Consider the following 24843-nt stretch of genomic DNA (forward strand, 5'->3'; position numbering starts at 1 on the left):
TGACTCAACGGTTACCTAATTTTGGAGTTTCGATCCTGCCACAAATAAAAAGCTTCTGTTAATTTATCTTGTTGGAATATTTTACCAGTTTCATGCTCTATAATAGTACATCTTTTAGATGGAGGTTCTGCCCACGTGCAGAGGGCTCACATGAAGCTTCCATGGCACATTTGCCCCAATATCTATGCAAATCTTAGTAGTTACTATCACCTTGAACTCAGTTTTCATAAAACTTGTGCAGTTGAGAGGCTTGGACCCCTTTATTTATTAAAATATTTATACATATATTTATATAAAATACAGTGTGAAGAGATTTTCTTTGCTGGTTCGCTTGGCAGCATGGCTGAAGTCAGGGAGTGCTTCAGGAGCGAGAGATTGTTTGGTGCATATCTGTAGCTGAAGTGCTCAAGGAATCAAAAAAAATGGAAGTTTTTGGAATGCTTTTATCTAAGTTATCCCAAAATGAGCACATCCAGGTTCAAAATATTTACTTTAAGGACAAGCTGGGTTTATATGTGGGCCCTATTGTCAAAAAGAAGGAGCAAGCAGTAGGACTGCTCTAATAATGCACAGTGAATATTTACCTGTGTTGACAGCACCAGAGTTCACAGCAGTTCTTAAACTCCAATTTCAAAAGCAGAAGAACTTCTGCTGTGCTGCTATTTTCTTTTTTATAAAATCAGAATCTGTAACAGCCCTGAGAGATACTAATGATAATGGTGACACATCAGGTGCTGGGGAAAGCAGTTCTGCACGACTTTAGAGGCAGTAGTTATAATTCAAAAAAGTATCTGTCATAGATCATAGCATTTATTCTTCAGCAAAGAGAAACTTCTTTTTTTTCTTTTTTCTTTTTTTTTGAGATTCTCCTGGCCAGTCAGTCTTTTACTGTTTCCACTTTTTCTTTGAAGTACCAAAAATGTGCAGGAAGAGGATTATAGCTGCTGAAAGTTTAGCCCTTGCATTTACTGCAACCCCACAGAATGGTCAAAACAGGTTTCTTCTGCATTCATAGTCAATAAACCTTTTCCATTGCCAACTCTTAGAGCAGGAACTACCATTTATTCTTGTAGATTATGCAGCAATCAAGTGTATAATTAGTTCTAAATAATAGAAGTTATGTTTCACAGCAGGTGCAGAAGTTGCATTAAAAAGTCTCTATTTCAGTGAAATGCGTATGCCAGGAGGAACAAGTCTTTCAGCCCCTACCGTGTTAGAGGTTTGCAGGTGCCCTCAAACAATAAATGCTAATGCTGGTAAACAGCTTATTGTCATAGATACTACTGTCTAAAAAAGTGCAATGCAATTTAGAGCAATATTAGAGTTCGTTCATATATAAAACATTTGAATGATGGATCCATTTCATTCCTTGTTATAAATTTTTTTTAACACTGTAGCACAGTGTCTTGCTAACTAGGATATCTAGATGCGAAAAGCTGGTTAAGTGATGACACCTGAAACTAAACTGGAGTGACTCTTCTAATTAGCAGGTTTTTCCTTGCCTAAATTTGTGCCTGTCATGCAAGCTTAGTTCCAGGCAGAAGGGCTGCATAGATATCAAGTGAGGAGGACCATTTTCACAGGAGGTACTGGATCATCTGCTGTTGTTCCTACTATAATTCAGCAGGGCTTTTGAACTGCTGTGTGTATAATTGCTGTAAGTCTATTTGTCTCCACCATTATTTCATAGATTTCTACATCATTATTTTCAAGCTGCTGTTCTCTCACCTTTTCCTTTTGCAGTGACATCTGAATCAATATTTAGCTGTGGTCTGCTTTGTGTAATTATTCTGGCTTGGTTATCTTGCTCGTTACAAGAAATAAAAGCCCCTCTGTCCCTAAGGACTATATAAGCCCCATTTAAGCATGGTAGGGGATATTCAGACAGCTTTTTACACAGTTCCTGCATTAGGGGAAAAGCAAGAGCTTCAGGATAATGATATGCTGTCTCCCCCCTCATCCCCTTTTCCAGTGTCAGAATATGAACTCTTCCAGAAAACCCCAGCAAGACATTGCATGTATACTAAATACCTGGCCAGGTTACTCTGGGGATTCTCCTTCTCCTCTCCCCACATTTTATTCAAAGAATTCCACTGGAAAAGTGTTGTGTTTGGTTTTTTTTCCTTTGATGCTCTGCTCTTTGGTTACAGTGGCCGTAGTGTCCTATTTTTATTTTTGCACATCCCTATCATTTCCTTTGGCATCAGTGGGCTTGATGTGTTTGGTCCTCCTTCCCCAAAGCAAAGTTTTGGCACAGTCAGTGTTGTGAGCTCTGCTGAGAACGGTTGTGTCCCTTCCCATCTCAGCGGTCTTGGTACTGCATTTTTGTCAGTAGCAAGAGAGCAAGGCATGTAGGATAAGTGAGGATGCTACGATAAATGTTACTGAAAGAAGATATAGTTGATTATTATAAATAAGATGTTGCTCTTAATGTGGACGCGAAAGATTTCAGAGGAAAAAATCAAATTGATTATTTGCCACATAAGTTTTATCAATAAATCAGAGAAAAAGTTACTGTTCTTACACCCGAATATGAGGCACAGGATGATGTAGTATTTAAGGCATCATCCCTGGACGTGAAACACTGCCATAGGCTTCCGCTGTGGCTTCATATATGTCACTTTGTTTTCTGGTTAAGCTACAGCATGAAAGTGGCACTAAATTCCTACCTTATAGTGGACTTACAGAATTAAATATTAAATGTGGACATTCACGCTCTGCATTAGGGAAACTGAGTATGTACTTACAAGACATGCATGTATCGATGGAGTTGCTAGCTTAGAAAGACTCACCATCTTGTTGCGCTGTAGGGCAAGTACTGAATTATCTTCATTTATATGTTACCACATTTCATTATATGCTACTGCAGTTGCATAAAGTGCAAAATTCCTGACAGTGCAACACTGTAGCATAGGGCAGTTCCATTGAAAATAATTCCCTCCTATTACAGAGATCTAAAATGTTGATATTCCTTTAATTTCAACTGAGCTTTATGGATTTGAACATATATCTTTTGTTAATGGCATTTTTCATTTCAGAGATATAGCAGCTACAAGTACCTCCTTTAGGTCTGTGCATAAGGGTTTCTGGCATCTTACAAAACTGTGGTTGGTAGATGATGTCCATTGAAAAAGCTGGTTATGAAAGGTGTTGTTCCTGGAAAGCTGCTATTTTGTGCCATGAAAATAGTTACATTTTACTTAGATCGCAGCAGTCATGGGTGAGCATGTGTTTAAGCGGCAGATGTTGGGATGCTGCTGGCAGGACTAAGCAGTCCCATCTGAGGGGCTGTGGAGCAGCTCACCTTGGTTTGTGGTGGTGATCTCACCTTCCCTAGAAACTGCCATTTGTCAGAGCCATGAGAGAGCCTCAGGAACAATTCTGTTAGCTTTACTCTTCACCTGCTGGAAATGGATGTTGATGGTTTCCATTACTAAACACTGCATTAAAGAAGAATATTACACTGAATAGCTCACCATCCGAGGTCACGTGTACTGGGAGGAACCCTGAATCCCAGTTGCCAGTTTCTTAATGCTGACAAGTAATCTGTGTGTTCTCCTTTGCCAGATATTCATTCTATAACACAATAAAATATTTAAAATTAAACACTGTATCATCTCACATTAAATAATCTAATTTATAGTGATGCCCTACATAACCATCAATGATATTAGGTTACAGAATACAAGATAATCCATCAAGCAGAACTTAAAAGCAGAATCAGAGTTCCATACTAAATGGTACATTTACTGATACATTCTTTAATATAACAAGGCAGTTATAAATTAAAATAACCACATTAGAATCCAGGGCAAAGAAATCCAAACAGACATGATTCCCTTTGTTGAGGTGAAATAAACCTTCTTTTCTTCCTTGAAGAACAGAAAATAGGACAGCATATTTTTCTTGAAACATATATTTTTAAATCTCCAGAATCATTATAATTGCTTGTTTGGCTGGACTCTGGCAAATTCTAGGTATGATTAGAATCCGTATGTGTTGTGGACTAGCCTGCTCACAGAATACAAATGGAAATGTGCTGTGTTTATAATGATGCACTGTCAAAAATGTAGAGGAGCTTGTAGAAAACTGAGGAGAATGTTAATGCACTTAAGCTGGGACAAGCAAGACAAAGAACCTCTTCTGTGCCTAATTTAAAAGGTCTTGCCCACATCTCCCTTTTGTTGCCAGCCTGGTCTACCACTTCCTTGCCTGGCTGCGGGCCATCATCTCCCTCCCCAGTTGTTCTGGGTCTAAAGCTTCCTCCTCAGGCAGGACGGAGCTCCCAGCCCCAGAACTGGGGTACAGAACCTGGTCTGTAGCTGCAGATCTGTCAGAAGAGAAGGATCCTTCCTCATAGTGTCTGAAGTCACGAGCTTCCAGCCTTTGCCTTCACCGGAGTCTCCATTTACCAGCCCAATCAGCTCAGACTCTGCCTGCTCCTCCTTTCATGTAAGGATCTCAGAGAAAATTCTTCAATATCCTTTTTGACACCTCTGATGGTGTCGAAGGTCTTCTGACCTTCTCCCACTGCTCCTTTACTTTCTCTACCCATGCCCACCTCCTGCAGGCAAGGTGTTCATCCCCCCCAGCCCTCGAGCAAAGTCACCCCAGACCTGGAGAGCCATATCGTCTCTTGGGAGCTACTAAATGGGACCTAGGCACTGTTCATAGAAATATAAAATATTTCTTTATTTGAAGACATGAAGGAACACTTTTCCATTCTCTCTGGCTTCTTAGTCTCTTTGTTGATCATGCACGATGAAAACAAAATTAAGTTCTTAATGTTTATTTTACAAGGGATATTAGCAATTTCCAAGACATATGGATAAAATCAGGAGCTTTACAGAATTTACAAGTGTTGACTTCTGCACATCCTTTCCTAGAAATGTAATCAAAGCCACTGAAGGCAGCAGATTTTTCATTTATCTTTTACAGTAACTCTGACGGTTTTCCATTGCAGAATCAATTACATGTCCCTTCATTTCATTAATTTCCATGCAGTTAATCTCTTACACCACTAATATCAGATGCATACAAGCCTTAGATCTCCAATGAGAAGTCATGAATGCTGGTTTTGATGTGCCTATGGATCAGCAAGATTCTTACGTGCATCAGTCTGTACTAGTGTATTCTCTGGTTTTAGTGCTCCTTGGGGTAGTTTCACCTTCTCTGTCATGAAAGCCTTCCTGCAGAATGATTTTAAACCTGGTGTAGTCCTCACATTGGTTTAAACACCACGTTTACCCATCTCTGGGCTGGGTAAAGTTGAATTAAAGTAAGCCTTATCTATTTGTTGTGTACCTTCAGAAACTGCTGTGTCTTGCCTTAGAAAGGAGTTAGCTTCTTACGTTGAATTTAAGCAAAAATAAACCCTGGTATGAAAAACTGAAACCACAGCCTTTTCTGCCAATAATTTATCAACATGTGATTCTCTGCAATGTGTTGATTGTGTGGACGTTTCGTTGGTTCATCACTGGTTTTAATAATGACATTTTGGTTTTGTAAAGAAAAAAAGTTGATTTAAAAATTCTTTATCTCACTCCTCCATCACAATGGTTATCTGTCTTTTTCCTAAGTTGTGAATATAAACCATTTGATGGAGAGAATTGAAATATTAGGAAGTTTTTTGTCTTACATCTTTTTTTCCACCTGCTATCAAGCTATATTTAAATGGCAACAAGAAAAGCATGATTAAAATACTAGCTCTTATTATGTAAGCTCAATGGTGAGGAGCCGTTTTATTTCCCTTTTTGAAGAACTGATAAGAGTTGGCGTAATGTCATATGCATTAACAACCTTCATGACAGAATGTATTAATGGAAGCTATTTGAACATCAAAGTTTGCATTTCACAAGATTCAAAAGGAAAAATTGGCAGAGCATTAAATAATGCATAGTCAATCAGCAACAAGCTTTAGAACTGATTTTGGATTGATCACACATTTTCCTGCTGCAATTGATGTAAGAATGAAAAGTGCAAAATGCCAAGATCTTTCCAGTACAATGCTCTTTAGATTTCCTTGATATGCCAAAGTGAAAACACAATTATCATATCTGCTTCAAAATGCTACATGGACAAGGATGGGCATGCTAATTTTGTGTAGTAAGGACAAGTTTTAATTTGGACAAACAGCAGGTAGTATTTTTCTTTTTGCAGTTTTTCATTTTTGCAGCCCTCAGCTTCCAGGTTTCATATGGCAGTGGAAAAAACAAAACTGGCTTGAGAAGGGCTATCTCCAAAATATTTAGATGGAGTTAGAAAGCACTAGGAATGGAAGGGAGGAGGGAGAGATCTTTCTCTGTGTCCATTCCCAGGAAGAGCTTGATCATGCTCAAAACTATTTCTGTTCATGATCTGACATTTCCAAAGCCCAGTTACATGCTGTGACTCTGTAACACAGACCTCAGACAGACCTTAGCACAGAAATAAAGAGGTAATACTTTTCTACTTCCTGGACATATTGGGAAGTGAAATCTTTCTATTTGCCTGGGGCTTTCAGGCCAATGTGATGTGTAACACCATATGAATATTTAGATAGTTAATAAACAGTTCAGCACAAAACATTCCTATCATTAACATCCCCAAAAAATGAATAGAAGTTAAAAAAATTTAAGGAAGTATGTTGCACTGAAAAATAAAAATTTAAAAAAAAAAAAAAAAAGTCCTTGATTAAACTGTGGAACTGTTGTAGCACATTGACCTTGGCTGGCTACCTGATGCCCACCAAACTGCTCTATCAATCCCACTCCTCAATGGGACTAGGGAAGAAAATGCTGTGAGAAGCTCATGGGTCGAAATAAGGACAGGGAGACATTTAAAATCAACATGATGGGCAAAACAGACCGGGAATGGGGCTTGTGTTCAGTTCATATCGCTTTGTCTCCACCGCTCCTTACTCCTCACCCTCTTCCTTTCCTCCAGTGTGGGGTCCCACCCATGGGAGACAGTCCTTCATGAGCTTCTCCAGCATAAGTCCTTCCCACAGGCTGCAGTTCTTCATGAACTGGTCCAGCGTTGGTCCTTTCCATGGGTGCAGTCCTTCAGGAACAGACTCCTCCGGACTGGGTTCCCCACGGGCTCACAAGGGTCTCTGCAAGGAGTTGTAGTATTCATCTGCTCAAAATAGTTGGTCACTGTGACTTTTGCAGTGGTCTTAAAGAGATTATTTTCATGAGATTCCTGAAAAGGTCCATAAGTTAATCTATTCAAAAGTAACAGTATTTTAATTACTGCGGCATAATTACTTAATACCATTCTGGGTCATTTTGGTAGAGAATATGACTTCAGAAGCCTTTAAGCAGTTGCAAAAACATTTAAAATGAATCCTCCTTAAATCAGTCAGTGTTGTTGAGGCTCGTGTGCTTTAAGTGAATTGAGTTTATTTCGTTCTTAGTGTAAACATTTATCTTACTGTATAAATTTATCTTATTGGATAAATACTTAATCTTTGACTTAAAGCTCTTCTTCTATCTCAGGCTTGTTGTCCAACCAGTCTAGTATTTTTTTCTCTGATATTAGTTGTGTCACACAGGATGTCAAATGTATTAAACTGATTGCTTCAAACCATATTGCAAACAGGGAGAGATTTCTTCCCAGCTCACACGAGTTAGTGATGTGTTGATACCTGAGGCTAAAAGGGTTTTATCTTATGCTGAAAGTTTCAGGTGACATCCTGAGCCACACAAAGCCAACAGCAAAATCCCCATTGATTTTTATTACCCTGGGAGTGAGTTATTTTTAAAAAAAAACAAACAAAAAACCCCAACACCAACACAAAAAAAACCCCAAAAAACCTCACAAAAACCAAACCAAAACAAAAAAACAAACAAAAAAACCCCAAACCAAACCAAAAAAACACTTTATCTTAGTTCCCTAAGACATTGCAGTTATCTTTTTAGCTTTGTTAAGAAATATTTCTTCTTTTGAACCCTATTATAACATCCAACAGGAAGATAGTGAAGTTCTTGCCTTCTGTTACATCAGTAGCAAGGAGTTCCACGTGTTAATTCTGAGTTCAGTGGGGAGGAAGGGGGGAATTATCCACTTTTAAAGAACTTTCCTCTAGATTTCATTGGTTTCCCTGTTGTTTTGGAAAAACAAGAGTGAAATGTCCTTTTCCTCTTTTCTGTTTCCTCTCCTTTATCTTGGAGAGCTTACATCTTCCTTGTTCATTCTATATAGTTAGCAACTTCTGTTTCTTCAATCTAAGTAGGAGTGTTTCTATTCTTCTTACTTCTTTCAGAATATCTTCTCTTTCCCCTGAGTTGAATGTGTCATGATGAAAATGAGCATGGTATTTAATGTGGGGATATCTTCCCAACATACCACAGGTTTATTTTCCATACAATTAGTTACACTTAGTGCTGGACTTCTATGTGCTGTCCAAGATAAAAGGCATATCCATTGCAAGAGTATTGTGGGTAAGGTCTTGCACAAATATGCACACCAAAAGAGAAGACACCAGAAATTCTGAGTCTGTTCTTCGTCTCCAGTATAGAGAGAGACATAAAACTGTGCTTGACCCCTTCTGTTGTCATTTTATGTTAGTCTAGAACTGCTATGTAAAGCAAGCATTAAATAATGTGAAATTGTTGTCTGTACATTTTTTTATTATTTCTTTACAAAAAATTATTATCCTCTTATTAGCTGAAAGGGTTCTAATCATTTAATAGAAAGCACTGCTTTGATGTCATAAAACCAAAAAAGTAAAAATATATAGGTATTTCATAATATCATCTAATATCTTTCTAACCCAGAATGTGAAGTAATCCAAAGACATTTCATTTTGATGAATAGCACAAGTTCAAAAGCTTTTTCTTAATTTATAAGATACATTACACAGAAATCTTCCTTGTGGTGCTTCAGTTATCTTTTATTTTGATTATGGTTGACATTTTTAGGGTACAAGGCACTGCAAAGAGGATAATTTTAAATTCTCTATGAGGTGCTGCAGTTTGGCTCTGAATTATATGGGAGACAGTTTGAAGTTAGAACACTGTATTAATTTTTCCATTGCAGCTGCATACCTCATGCAGCCTGATTAGTGCAGTGAAGCTTCTAAAGACAAAATAGTGAAGACAGAAAGCATTGCAATGCTTTACAAAGCAAAGAGCAGGGACAGGTTGTCAATCCACCTTCTTTACTTTTCTTGTAGATTCATTTAAAATTTAATACAGTACAAAATATTGCAAAAACCTTCATTTGCTGCGAGAAGCTGGGCAAAGGATGAGTTGCATTGCTTGAATAACTCCACCTGAATGTGTGCCTGTCACAGAAGAGCTCTCACCCAATCATGCCCAGCATGTTTAGCTCTTGGACACTGAACACAAAGATTTGGATTTGTTTGGGCCCAAAGTATCTTATACTGCTTAGTCTTCCTGATTTTTATGTACATTTAAACTTCAGGAGCCCTCCCATATGCAGACTAGCTAACACATAAAATTCTTTACTTGGCATCACTCATCTGGCTCCTCTGCTTACTAAAAATCAAGGTAGGAAAGACAATGTAATATCTTCCACAACATATTTTTTACTTTCAAAAAACATTAATTGGATGCAGCCTGTCTTAGTTTAAGACCCCCTGCAGGCCAAAGGAATAAAAGCAAGCTACAGTTGCAGTCATACTTTTTACCTTTAGGCATAGTTGCAATAACTGCTGCCAAAATTAAATTAGGATCTATACTTTCTTCTGGAATCTTTCCAGCTCATCTTTAGGTGAAATACATACCATAATAGGAAGTGAAACAGAAGCTGAAAGCAAATATTTTTCCCAATTCTATGTTTTTGTCAGTGTAACATGAGAAAGTGCATTCTAGCATCGTGGTAAAGATACCTAATGTTTGTTTCAATATCTTCAGGCGCATAAAACCCCATCTGTAAATATCTGCTAAATTATATTAATGATTTGTCTTTCAGTCTAAATGACTTTTTGACACCCTGTTCAGTACTTCTTTGAAGCCTGAATGGAGTTTAAAAATATTTTAGAAAAATGAGTCCTACTTTGAGCAGGATATCATTCACTTTGGGGCGAGGATGTGAGATGATCTGTGTCATCAGCAATACACAGAACAAACCATTTAACCCAATGATAAAGACTGATGCCATGGACTAATATTTTTTAAGTGGCTAGCGAAAGTTTTGCTTACTCATTAGCACTTAAACACCTAAATAAACCCCCGGATTCCCAAAAGCATTCTCATAGCAGTAGATCTAATGACTCACATGAAATTAGCTTTAAAAAAATGCAGGAGATTTATTTAGGAGTCTTATGTTAGACTCCTTTCCTGACAAACTCAGATTGAAAGGTTTATGATTGATAAGAATTTTGTATTTATGAATTCTTCTCCAGGATGGGATTGCTTTCCCATAGACAGCTGTGTGAGCAGGTGTTTGCAGAGGCTGAGGTACCCCATAGCAATCCTTGGTGTGGACCTGTTCCAAGGAGCTGTGAGGTCCCACGACATTTTGATCGTTCAGTCTCTCAGCAACCTGAAGCCACCAGATTTTTGTGACAGGAGGGGAAAAGCTTCCAAAGACGGGCTGAGGGTTATGGCAGGCTGCATCCATGCTGGCAGGGAGGTGAGACCCCATGGGTGTCTTTGTCCCATCCACCCTGGTTCCTGTAGGAAGGTGACTGGGTGACCAGGGCAGGGCAGGAGGTCTAGGACACTCCATTGAGTCCTTGGAGTATGTGCACCCCCTCCCCAGCCAAAACATCAACCTCCTCATGGAGGTTGTGCCTCATTTGTTGCCCAGCGTGCTACAGTCACAGTGACCACCCCCTGTTCCATAGCTCATGTTGTCTTGTTGCATCTGCATTAAAAACCGAATTCAAATTTCCTTAATAGGTTGCCAGTCGTGTTTTAAGGAAATGGGAGCAGGTGGAAACAAGCAAGAAGATGTTTCCAGTAGCCAGTTCAGTCAGTACATACATCACCATCAGCTCTGCAAGCTGCTACCGTGTCCTGGACTACTTTTTCAAAATCCTGAGTGCTGGCATTCTTCATTTCATGCCCTCTAACTGTGCTGTTCAATTTCTGAAATGAAGACAGTAGCAAGAAAAATAAAGCTTGTATCAAAGGGCAAACTTCGGTTTGTTGTATAATAAATTAGCATCTTTCTATTAGATGATGGCATTGGAAGCAAGCTGTGGAAATCCTTTTTTTTTGACAAAAGACACCATAAAAATGTGATATGTGATTTTGTACTGCCAATTATTGTAAAAGCAAAATGCAACGTTTTATAATGGAGCCACTGCTTAATGCTGTTCTCTTTTTCTTTTTCCCTTCAAATCAGATATTTATCTTTGAGAATAACATCTATTACTGTGCCCATGTGGGGAAACAAGCCATCCGAGTGGTCTCCACAGGAAAGGAAGGTGTTATTTTCAATGGGCTCAGCGACTGGCTGTATGAAGGTAGGACATGACATTTAGGGCAGCAGTTAGTTATGAGTTGAAGTTACACTCTAGATTTACAGAACTGGCTGGAATTAGATGTTCAGCATTGCATTTCTGAGGACTGGTGGACCACAGAGCTGAAAATCTGCTATTCTAACAGTTGTTTGAAGTACTGGACTGGAAATAATGTGAAATGATGTAAGAATTCTGTTTTCAGACTCTTTTTCTTTCCTTTAGTCCAAAGGTAATAAATCACCAAGCTTTAATGAACAGAACTGCTTCATTATTTAATGGCACCTGCAATCACTCATAGACATGCCAGTTTTCAAATCACAGAAAAGGACAGAAATTAGGAGGAAAAGGGGTTTTATTTTAAAGGAAGAAGGGAGGAAACAATTTTACTTGATTGGTTGTTTTCCACATCACTAGGTGGGCCCTAGAAGCTGCCCAGATCTTACTACCTAAAAATTTTCTAAAAGCAGACAGGTCCTTGCAGTAATTGGCATATTTCTCTTGAAAATGGGCCTGATGGGGTAGAGGGTCATCACTGGAGCACTGCTTTACTTTGGTCCTTTCACATGGCAGATGGCCCTTGAGGTGTCTGTGAGCAAAATAATCTCACCTGCTCACTTGCTTAGGAAAGGATCCCAGCTATCCCCAGTTCTTTTGGGGGATGTTATAGGTTTTAAGCTAACACTTTATGAGAATTAAAATTCACACACACACACACACATATATAATATATATATAACATGTACACGACATGCATCCCTCTCTCTATGGCTGGATAATGCTGCCTGCAGTTCCTTTTCACAAGGATCTTGCATTTAGGACCTGGCAGTGCCTCTTTCCTGTAACACAGTTTCCCTCTAAAGTCACACATTTTCCTGCAGGTCCCAGCACAGTCCTGAGCTTTCCTTACTTCTACAGAAATATGTGTCCAGATACATCTATTAACTGTGCTCTGTTGGCTGCTTCCAGTTTCCATGAGGTATAATGGAAGAAAATAGATTGCAAAATGCCATTCACCATTAATCAGTGTAAAATATGAATCACTCCCTAAATTACTCTGTATCACAGCTAAACTGCTGCTGTTGGACTCAAAAATGAGGAAATTAAAATATATTATTTTGTTTGCCACTCCCAGAAAAGCTGGTCCCATAAATAAACTCTTCAAACACATTAGTAGAAAAATCCAATAGCAGTTTAGATTACTTTTTTTATTTAAGTGTGTATTTACACTGTACCACAGAATATTTGCAAGTGAATGTCCTCCTTGTGAAACACTTTGTAACCAGACGAGTGGCTAAAAAATTACAAAATGCTGATTTTCTTTAATTTTTGTTTATTTATTAATTTGTTGCTGAAGTTGTGGGTAGGCGTGTTTGACTCTGTAGGTCAAATTAGCATATTAGTACCTGTATTTTGCTTATAAACATCATTTAGTACCTAAGGTCCTCTTGTAGAGTCTTGCACGCAGCACGATGCTGACAGGAGTTTGTCAAGCTGGTGAACTTCAAGCACCCCGGCAAACCTGTGGTGACACTTGTGTTTTGCTGACACATATTTTTATTCAATTATGGGATTGCTCAGGCAATTTCTTGGCTGACATTGACTTTCAGGTTTGTCCTTTATAATGAACTTCCTTGTTACCTTTATGTTAATGTACTGGGATAAGAAGTGAATCTGTGATCAAATACAGTCTGGATATACTAAGGCAGCTTCTGTAACCTCTCTGAGCAACATGCACAGAGTAGGACCACTGAACCTGCTATTCACTGGGAGAACATTTTGCGGAAATCTGGATATACCCTCCTTTTGGAGATGTCACTTTGTGTCCAAGTATGGCTTATATTGAAATAAAAACTTCTCTTACTTCACGAGCAAGGTGCAGAAGTACCCAAAGGAAAACCTGAGATAAAAATGTTCCCAAGTGATGGGATGCTGAATCCAGAATCAAATGCAGAGCTGGACTGTGGGAGCTGAGCTCCTTCTTGTGCACTGTATCACTTGTGCCAACCTCATGGAGGTAAAGCTTGGACTGGAGTCAGGACTGGGGATTTGTGGCAGATGTATGAACAAACCATGAGGCCATGGGATCAGATGGATCTGCAGTGTCCCCATGTCAACTCTCTCAATGGATGGATGGATGGAGGGGGATCCCAGAAATGGAGTATCGCATGGTGGTAAATGCATGAGGACCACTTGGTAATGGATGACATCGCCCCACTGGAGTCCGTGGGAATTCAGGTGTCGTTGTCAGTGAGGCTGAAGTTTTACTCAAGCAGCAGCTGGCATGCTCTGCCAGCACACTTACTGGCACCTTTATTTTTCCAACTTCTTTTCTTGGGTACTACCTCTTCAGTGGGATAAAGTGAAATGTTTTAAATCCAAACTTACCTGACTTAAATCTGGGCAAGGATCAAAATTTACCACCTCAGGGCTATTCTTTTCTCTTCCCCCATTCCCACTGATGTCTGTAGACATGTCTTCCCCACCTCCCCAACCAAGCTGTTTGGGATGCCCAGACCCATGTTTGTTTGCGCTGTCGCAGTCTCACCGAGCTACCGGAAGGGATGCTGAGCATATGTAGAAATCTCATTCCATCTGTGCAGCCATCATCAGCAGATAGACTTGCAAAGGAGCTGCGAGAAATGCTGAAACAGAATCACTGAGAGTTCAGTGCGCTTCTTTTCCCTTGCCTGCTCTTTTTGTTGCTGAAGTTCACCACCTCTGGCAGCAGCAACCGGGTCACTGTCACAGCTCATGACCTGCTTCTCACTTTCCCTAAATACAGCATGCAAAAAAGCCCAACAGCTTCATGTTTTCTATTTGAAGAAGAAGCCAGTTTTTAAGATCTTTTATCACAATCAGCAAGAGCACTTCAACAAAAATGCCCCCAACACCATGCTGTGCAGACCGCAGTACCAGCAGTGCCACTGTTTGGGGTAACTCCTGACTCTTCATATGAATGGTAGACCCAGAGGGAACACTTTTCTTCGTAACGTGATTGCTTTTGTCACGACAGAATTGATGCACTGTGCTATTAATCACAGGTTTTTACTCAGTGCAGAAGCAGAGCAGATCTCAAATAGATTTGACAGGCTTTTTGCCCTGGAAAAATGCAGAAGTTCATTTCGATTCAAGTTAAGCTCTGCTTTTGTAAATCTGCCAAAGGGGAAAAAATTTCTTTGAGGTATTTATGCTGATCTGTAGACTTTTGATAATATAGTGAAAAACATTTCAAATCAATCAGAGCTTAATCTACTTAGTGCATTTAGCTGGAAGGTTATAGATTGATACATAGATTACTGTATCATGAAAGCATAGATTAAACGTGGGTTTTATTACTAAAATAAGCATTGACAATGTTTTCATAGTCTGCCTTAACATTTTCAGAGCTGTGCCTGATAGATGCTTATACTAAAATGGAGTGATATTCTATAAAAGAGAGTTTTAAAGTTCTGCAGCTGAAACCAGCTAACCATTTAAATGCATAGCACCAGCAAAGTGTTTTATGTTTCAGTTTGCTGTATGATCATTGTTGGTTTGAGAATATGTTTTAGCAATGATGCTTAAAGATAGTTTTAAACCAAGTGGTGGTTTAGCACAAAGTACTTCCAAAACTATAGAGTAAGGTTATTTATATGTTCTTTATATAGATATATACTTTAAGAAAAGTAATGTACATTTTAAAAAGTGCAGGTAAAATTAATTTCATTTAAACACTTTGTTAGAGCATTCTTCAATGGAAATTAATTCTGTTGTGATATAATTAAAGTACCTTTGTTTGCTACTGGGCATTTGGAAAGACTGTTCAGATGTGAGAAGGGATGGTGGCAAGATGCTCTGCCAGTGGTTGCCTGTGTGACCGTGCTAAGTGACAAACAGAAGGTTGCAGTGTTCCTCTGTTGTGGTTTGGAAGCTCATTGAGTATGGGATTGTGTGATGCTGAATCCTGGGGAACGGGACAGGAGGACCTTCCTCTGTGCTGACAGACTGATGACAGACTCGGGACACCCCAGCAGGGTAATCCTTGGTCTCTTTATGTGGCTCTGCTGAGCAGGACAGGGACCTTTTCAGGGCTGCACTGCTACAAAGTGCTGGTGTGACCTCCTTTGAGGAATTCTCTGTTCACAGATAGGGGTGGGTGATTTCTGGAGTTGTGCTCTGCTGCTAAATGTACAGTTGGAAGTCAAGGGGGAAGAGGATGTGACACAGTGGTGTGTGCTCCTGTCACCAGTGGGAGGAGAAGGAAGGATTTTCACCTATAGATGAGCCTATTCCACCTATAGAGTCTGAAACTGAGGGTTTTTCCTTGTGTTTTGCTGCATGTGTCCTCAGATGTAAGAGCAGTCCCTTAGAAGCTATTTTACAACTTGGTCTGCAGGACACATTTTTGGTTTTTAGGGACTTGGTTTGCAAAAGGAGGAATTGCATGTGAGTTACTCCCTCATCTCATGTCATGTCACAGCGATCAGAAGCGTTTGTCCTGTTGGTCTCTAAAGATCTTCTCAAAGTCAGCATCCCCATTCCAAACTTAGTCCTGACAACCATGCCTGTGACGTCTCATCTTGATGTCTCCTCATCCTCACGTCAGAGAGAACCACATCTGGCTGCCAAGCACCAGCCCCACCTCACAAGGCACGCATTTAAAACTCTTATACAATATGAGCTAAATGTACCCATCATTTAAAATTGATACTCTGCTTTGTTGAGTTTAATGCACAGTGGTGTTACTGTGCTTTATTTTTGGCTAGGGAGCAAGAGGAGGAGTGAAAAAATACTCTTTTTCAGTGATGATTCGTATGCCTTATTAATCTTCATTCTGCCTGCATCTTATCACCAACAGATTCTCTTATGTGACTTTGCAGTGACACCTGGTGGGAGAGGCCAGGATGTCATTGTCATTAAGACAATGAAACTGCAGAATTTTTTTGCTGCAAGATCTAGTAAAGGCTCCAAATTTCCCCTCACATACATTTCCCTGAAACTCCCTCTGCGCTTATGGGAACTACATATCCAAAGCTGCTGGCTGATTCATGCTAATAGTGGTTCTGTTCCTTTTCTAGATTTCATAAAGAGAGGAAAGAGAACACAGTAATAAAGAAGAGTCTTTTCCATAATTTAATCAACATCTCACAAAAATCAGAGGGTATATTTAGAACATGTGTGACTGGTCTCAGAAGTGCAGTGCCTGGTAGCAGCTGTCAGATCGAATAGCAGTTATTTTGAGCAGTATCTTTTATGCTTATAGTATTTCAAGCAACTGAAGTAGATATATTTCTTAAGTTTAGAAGTATTAATCCTGAGATTCTGGAAATGGTCCTAATATTGGAAAAATGCTAGGTAAGTCTGCTGAAACTGTGCCTTACCTAATTTGTCCGTGTGCTCAATTTTTCATTGTATGATATGAGAACGCTGAATTTCTGCTTGGAAACAGGAGCTTTGATGATCAAGTTATACCTGAATTTGAAAAGGGGCATTCATAGTGAGGCTGAAAGCAAGTAACTCCTAAAATTCCTGTTCAGTGTCACCGGAGAAGGAAATCAGAGATCCTAATACTTCACAGTGCAGGGCTAACCTTTCCCAGTAATTAGTAGCTCCAAGACCTAGTGGAGGAGGATGACATGAAGAATTAGACTGAGTCATCACTGAATTTTTTAAGATACTCCGGATAAATAAATCTCTTGCCAAAAGAATTCTAAAGCCAGTGCTCCAGATAGTAATAGAGGCCAGCCTTAATGGGACTACAAATTATTTTGACCAAGTATGTGAAGAATCACTGGGACAGTGAACACAGATTTTAATTTGTTTTTAAGAACTTTCACATTTTCAGTCACGAAGAACATGGATACATTTGCAGTTCTATACACCTGCTATGGGGTAAGCGAAGGTAGGGAAATCCTTGGAACTCAGAAATGGCTTCAGATAGTGCCACAAATGCACCCCAAGTCTAAAAGTCACTAGTTTGTCTTCAAGTGCATGTTGATGTTATTCAGGGCTTCTGGGGAAGCTGCATAGAATTTGTCCCCTCGTTTCTGTGCTCATTCAGGTGAGACAGCAAAGCCGGTGTGGTTCTTCAGTGACATTGTCACCACATGAAAATATCAAGCTTTCCTCTGGTTTGCGTATTGGATATCATTCAGTGTTGTGTATTCAGAACATGCAGCTATTGTGTTGCACTTGGGGCTGTACAATTCCCAGTTAGCCATTATTTAGCTGCCTGTTGAAAAAGTAGGTGACCATTTTTTGTGGACCTTCATTTGCATGGTCATTTATACCAAATATGCATAAAGTCTGGCCATTTCAGTTGCAGTCAAAATAAGAATAAAGAGCAGCTCTTGGCCTCAGCCATGTGTTTGAAGTGGATATTTCCACTGTACGTAATTCCGTTGCAAGGAAGGTGAACTAGACGCAATATTATTTTGCCTTACTCATGTTAAAGCAGAGGAAAAGAGAGCCTTAAATTTTGCCAGATCATCTCATGGAAGGTTTGGTAGAAGTTCACTCACCTTCTTGCTTTGACAAAGATTCCACTGTCATAGGGAAGCTCATATTATAGATTGTGTCACCAGGAACAGGCTTCTGGCCCTTCTCAGCTGGCTAAGGTCAGGGAAAATTGACCCATTTTTAATGCACATTGCGAATTCCTGCCTAGAAATCAGCAAGCTCCTGAAAACTTTAAAATGTGCTGCTATCTGGACTGGCTTCAAAATCCAGCACTGCACCACGATAAACCTTGCCAGCTCTAGCCCAGTCTTTAACCTTCCCTTTCTGCAGAAAGTTGTTTGAAAGGAGGCTGCCAGCCAAAGCCAACACCTGTCATCCTGTAATTTTTGGATCGCCATCATTCAGGCTTCAGGATGGCTTTTGGAAGGAAAACAGAATATTATTTACTGTGGTCAGTGATCTCCTTGGGGCAGTGGAAGGAAGCCAGATGTCCATCCAAATGTTGCTGGTCAGCCAGCTGCTGCCAGTGCTCCAAGTCAAGAGGTTTTCAGCGAGGAAAAAATTCTCCATGGAAGGGATTGTGGGGCATTGGAACAGGCTGCCCAGGGAAGTGGTAGAGTCGCCATTCCTGGAGGTGTTTAAAAGGTGTCTAGATGAGGTTCTTAGGGACATGGTTTAGTGTTAGAGTTAGGTTAATGGTTGGACTCGGCGATCTTGAGGGTGTCTTCCAACAAAAATGATTCTATGATTCTATGAGTTGTTTGTATTTGCCATGCAGCTTGCTCTCTTTTTTCACAGAGGTCCTATATTTGAAAGTGCATTTCTTCAGGAAGAGCTCTGAGCATTGATGCTTCTCTTGGCATCATGCTTGGAGGCATTCTCGTTAGCTCAGCTCAGGCTGATAATGGAAAAGAATATTCTCCTTTCTGGAATTAGGTACTGTGTTTCAGACATGATGCCAGCCTGGTCACAGAGGGAATACTTTAAATAAGTCCAAACTGTTTTTTATAACATTTTAGGTAGTTTCTTATAGTTCCATATAGTGTCTTGCAATTCATTCTTTGCTGGATGAAGTTGTTTCTTTGTTGGATTAAATCATCCAGTCATCATTGCATGATTTCTATATACTTGCAGTAATAGTTAAAATACAAATGTCATTCTCTGCTGTTGCCAGTGTTTTAATCTTTTAAGTTAAGGCAACACTCATCTGAATTGGTACAAATTGTGAGTGACTTGTTCAGGTCTGCTTGGCTGTATGATTAAAGAGATTATTGAAACTTATATGAAGCTTTTCCTGAAAATAGATTTGCAGACTATACAGCAAACATGAAAGCACAAATTGTGTTCGGTTCCAGCAGTTTAAATCCAGGCTAAGTCTTTTGATCTCTGGAGATTTAGTTGGGATGTGCAACTTCCCACAAAATTTTACCAGCTGCTGTGGTAGAATCTCTTTGCCACTGTTATTTCACCGCCACTACTTCGTCAGGGATACGGTTACCTCTTCAATTACCTTATGTGAGAAAAGAGCTACCCAGTTTGCAACCAAATTAAACCCAATTAGTTAGCTCCTGTTCTGTTTAAGCAAGAGTATGTGAATAAAAATGAAAAATTGACAAATAAAATACATAGAACAGTATCAGAGTATGAAAGTAGCACCTGGTAGGTATCTGAAAATAGATACTGTATCACTGAGTCAAATATTTCCAAAAAATGGCATATTAGAAGTTGTATAACAGAGCTGTTATGGTTTTCTGCTTGTACATGTAGTTCTGTTTCTCTGCACCAAATTCATTACAGTAGCCTTGGGTGAAATACACCATTGGAGATCTGTGTCCTCATTTTCTGATTATGCTGGTATTTTTACTAACTAATTATTGTACTAGCACTTTAAATATTGCAGAATAGATTTTGACCTATGCAGTGCTAAGTCTGGAATAACTCCATGGAAATTAATAGTTGTGCTCTGGATCTGCATCAGGGTGCTGAATGCGAGAATCTTGCTATAATATTCATGCTTTATGTCCACTATCAGAGTTGCAAAGGAAATATCTTAAACTGACGTTATTCCCAGGGGAAAAGAAAAAAAAAAAGAAAAACAAAAAGAGTGTGAATGTTAGAAAGTATTTGCCAATCCAGTCATTTTTGAGAGCTATGTTTTTCCTCAATAAAATCATATATGTCATTTGATATGATAAAACACAGAGACTACAGTGATCAGGTTCACTGCAGATAAAACAGAAATGCATCATTTCAGTGTCAGTAGAATTGAGATTGCAGATTGTGATGCCCATACCAGTCTTCCAGGCTGTAGAATGTTGGAGAAGATTAAAAGAATTGGGCTTATTTGTACAAAAACTATGTACATTAATATTGGGGGAAAATATATCTGTTAGGGCATGTTGTCCAGGGATACTATAGGGATCTTTGTCCTGAGGGATTTTTAAGAGTGAATTAGACAGATTTTTGTCATAGTTCTTGAGGTAAACATCAATCCTATTTCAGTGCAAGGGGGGATTAGAAGATTTCTTTAGGCTTCTTTTAGACCTTCAGTTATATGCTTTTATGTATAGTTTTGATGGCTTTTTCTGATTTCTTTGCACTTAGACTTGTTGGCTTTGAGATTACAAAGTCACTCTAAGAGCTTTTGGAATATTGCTTCAAAACTTACAGAATACATGGTTTTATATACAGTAGGGCAAATACACATAAGGTGCTTGTACAGGATAAGTGTAGGGAATGGGGCTCTCGATCATGATAAATTTGCCTCATTTATTCCCCTGAGGGAAATTGGTGGTTTTCTTCTTCTGAAGGTGTCCACGAACTTTTTGTGTAAAAAACATGTTTTTTAAAACAAAACAAAAACCCAAACAAATGTAATACTTTTTTTAAGTGCTACAATTAAGAATTGATTAAAAGGTCAGAAAGAACAACCAAATTGAAAGATAGCTGTAGAAATTTTATGTTAGTGCGGAATTCCATCACTTTGACTTGAAAAGTAAATTTCTGCTTCTTCCTTGATGCAGCCTTGCTTACAGAAATTCAGGGGCCAGTGCAAAAACTACAGACTGTTTAAATAGCTATCCTCTTTGTCTCACTGCTCCTTTGCCTGAATAAAGAGTATCTGCTGTAAGATATATATATATATATTAAGAAAAGCAAAAATAAAACGTAGTCTGAATTAGAATGAGTGAAAGCCGCATAAAAGGGATGAAAATTCTACTGAGATATGTAATTCTCACTAGAGAGTTGGCCTTGTCCGTTATTGTATAATAGCAGGAAAATCAAAAGAATATCAGAAATAATGACAGAAGTCAGCTCATAATTTGTGTATGTCAGCTGTCCTAATGAAAAAAAAAAAAAGACAAAGAACCAAACTGTATGTGAAAAACAACCTTCAGTATTCCTGTCTGTGCTGCATGTGCTTGAGGTTGCATGAGGAATGATAACCAGCATGCTCAGATCCTGGCACTGGGAAAACAAGAATTATTTGCACCAGCATTTTGAGCTACCAGTTCTCCACTGGACCTCAGATCTTTAGTATATGAGGGATATGGGTGTTACAATACAAGGTGTTTTTTCAAACTGGAAAAGGAGCCCAGTGGTGACTGCAATGTTGACACCAACGAGGACATGGAGGTGACTCTACCTGGATTTTGCTCTGGATCAGAACTGAAGAACTAGGGCAGATCTTTAAAAATCAGGTTGACATACCATCAGTTTCTAAAAGATAAAGCATCCAGGGATTTTACCACCCTCAACACTCCATTAGTTTATGTTGCTATAAGTTACTACCATATGGTGTAGCTTCTGCACCAGCTGTTTTCCAGTCTTCAATAGGTACAGGTCTACAGGCTAAACTATGCCACGGACTTAACAGTAATTTAAAAAGTGGAGAAAAATAGCGTATTTAAAGATGATCTTAAAACTTTCAGATGGCTAAGTCGTAAAATACAAGTGGCCAGGGATGTGCTGGCTGTTGTGTGCCAGGCTGGGGATACCAGGTGCCTGTAAACACCCCATGTCTGCAGTGGGGCAGGTTGCAGAGGTTCCAGCTGCTCCTGGTCTGTGGTGGTGCAAAGCAACCAGCAGGAACCGAATCCAGATGGATGGCAGAAACCTTTTAATCATGTCCTGGTATCCTGGGATGTGGGTTGAGAACTGCAGGGACTGAGCAATGCTGTAACCAGTAGGAGATGTGCCAGGGGAGGTTTAGATTGGATATTAGGAAACATTTCTTCCCAGAAAGGGTTGTCAGGCATTGGAACAGGCTGCCCAGGGAAGTAGAGGAGTCACCACCCTTGGAGGTGTTTAAACGGCATGTAGATGAGGTTCTTAGGGACATTTTTTAGTTACAGTGTTAGGTTAATGGTTGGACTTGATCTCGAGGGTATCTTCCATCCTAAATGATTCTATGCTTCTGTGTTTTCCTTCAAATCCATGGCAAGCCAAGGCAGGCACTGCTCCAGCCTGCACCCTGCTTCTGCCTCCTGTAGCCCTTGCCCATGGCCACTGTGATTTTTCGGGGTCTGGAGGTGGGGTGACACATCACAAGCCAGGTTTCATTGCCCACCACGGCAGAGCCAGACCACAGCTACCATACCGGGGATAAGACTGAGGAATAAAACAGTATTTTTACATCTGCTCACGTCTGCAGCCTCCAGCAAGAAAAACACCAACCACTTATGTTTTTTCCAGCCTCTTTGCCTGCTTTCCACTCTTTCAATTGAAAAATGGGTTTCCTACTTTAAGAAATATTTCCACGGCACAGCCAGGCTGTGTAGAGCTGGTTTTGATGCCATTCTTCACAGTGCTTTTCTTCTAAAGGGCTCACGGCCATTTCCATGTTCACCTGTGCTGTCTTGGTGTGGAATGATCAAACTTCCAGACAGCTCACGCTACCAGCTCAGCAAGCTGTTGTTTGAATACATGAAAGTTATGATTAGACTACCATTTTTTCTTTTTTTTTTTTTTCTTTCTTTTTTGTTTTCTGTATAATGACTAAAAACTTGTTGTGTCCTAATCCCCGACCATAAAGAATTTTAAGATCATGAAAGTTCTTTCATGTCACTCTGCACTGGAAAATTTTAGTCTTATTGTTTTGAGTCACATCAAACAGCACAGCAACACAAAATGCTGCTAAGAGCTAAATACTGTATTTATAATTATTTAAAATGCTTCTTATTAACAAATACCTTCATTGTGGACTTTGAAGGAATCTCTTTTCACTTTTAAAGGATTTTTGAGATCTGGTAATAGTTATATTCCGACTGAGAAGTATCAACACATTTAAAAATGCATAAAAAAAGGTTTACATTGTACTTTAGATCTAGACTATCTCTTCAAAACTATTTTAAAATGAAGTAGTAACAAATAGATTTAATTTTTTAAATTTTCTCAGTAGCACAGTCATTTAAAATGAATACTACAAGTTTACTCCTTAGTGTGGTTTAAAAAGCCCTGATCTCTCAAGGATCACCTTTTCTTACACATCTGTATTTCCTTTCCAGGCTGAAGCTTTTACTGTTTTATTTCTATGTACATATTCCTAATTTTTCTTTTTTATGTGTTACACGTATTATTTTTAAGCTATTTTAAAATTATTTAAGACTTTTTTTTTTTTAATTCTGAGGGGTCAACAAAGGCAAAAGCAACATAGACTAAAGGGAAGAGATACTACCTTGGAGGGTAAGAGTTAATACAGAAGGGATATGAATGCATGTTGGTAGGAAAGAATAATTCCAGAGTGGTCCTCAGAACTTCATTAGAGATCAGAGAAACATGCAATATTGCATTAACTGGAAGAAAAATTCTGCTATAACAGGACTTAATGTCCTTGGAAACGTTGCAGAGTTTATTTGAAAAATAAACCAAACAATACTCTATTAAATTTTTAGAGGAAATGGAAAGCAGAAACGCAGAGGACTGTAATTGCCACCTACAAATATAATCATTAGAGTGAGTAACGAGTAATGAAGGAGGAAATAGTCAGCCCATCTCCTGAGCAGGAACATGGACGTTACGTTGCCACCACGTGGTGAGGCTGTGGAAAGCTGGGAGCAGTTGGCTTCCCCGCCAGGATTCGATAGGAGTGCAGCAAACAGTCAGAAAAACGCATGGTTTGCTGGAAAAACATAGTGTGCAGATAGCATGTGGATTAGAAAGAAGCAATGCGAGATGAAATCCCATTTTGCTTTTGATCAGTGTGTATGGTAGGTTCTTTGGTGATGTTTTCGTGGGGGTTTTTTGACTTGAATTTTAATTCAAAACTCTGCTACATAAAATATTCAGAGGAAAAGTGAACAGAGTGCAGAAAAGAATTTTTTAAAAGTTCTCTTTTTAAAATGAGGTCATTTATAAGCTTCTATGAGTACAAAAATCCATCATACAAAATCCATCAATACAAAAATTCCACCATCCATCCAGCATGTTTTCTTGAAATTGTCTCCAAAGTCTCTGCATTAATTTTGATTTTTCTCAAATTCTTCTGATGATCTTGGGATATTTCCCAATTCTATCACGCTTGGAAATATGAGCCTTAGTGTTTCACAAAGAACTTTTTAGAGCATGCTATATAGAAACATAATTATTTTTCAAGCGGGCGATCTTCCAGTTCTGCCTAGAGCAGGATTTGGGATTCACGAAATTGTGTCAGCTTGTTCTTTCCTCCCCAACTTTAGATCGTAATTCTTCGTGACGTGACGACTGGTTGCTGTAGAAATTATTAGGATTCGAGAGCATGATTTCACAGCCTGAGTCGGATGAGCCTTTCACAATCCCCTTTTTGATCAGATTAACACTGGCCCCTGAGCTGACCCGCAGCCAAGGAGAGCCGGGCAAGCTGCTCCTCCCAGACCAGACATTGCTGGTGGCCTCACATACATTCCCTTCAGAGAGGTCTGTCCTGCTCCTGCAAAGTCCTTTTCTTCACTGTAACATGGACCTTTCTCTCATCTCTTATGTGTATAACATCACCTGCACAGGGTTGCTCA

The 24843-nt window shown here is 39.3% G+C and overlaps 1 protein-coding gene across 1 annotated transcript in view; it reads left to right on the plus strand.

The window, feature by feature from the left end:
- The window catches only part of DPP6 (dipeptidyl peptidase like 6), a 567251-nt gene that overhangs the window by 468199 nt on the left and 74209 nt on the right, over positions 1-24843 (plus strand). Inside the window, exon 8 of the mRNA XM_065627152.1 lies at positions 11299-11419. Within this exon, the coding sequence (XP_065483224.1) occupies positions 11299-11419 (121 nt within the window). The remainder of the gene's footprint in view (positions 1-11298; positions 11420-24843) is intronic.

The sequence above is a fragment of the Caloenas nicobarica genome, chromosome 2, assembly GCF_036013445.1.
Source record: "Caloenas nicobarica isolate bCalNic1 chromosome 2, bCalNic1.hap1, whole genome shotgun sequence".
In the NCBI taxonomy this organism is placed as follows: Eukaryota; Metazoa; Chordata; class Aves; order Columbiformes; family Columbidae; genus Caloenas; species Caloenas nicobarica.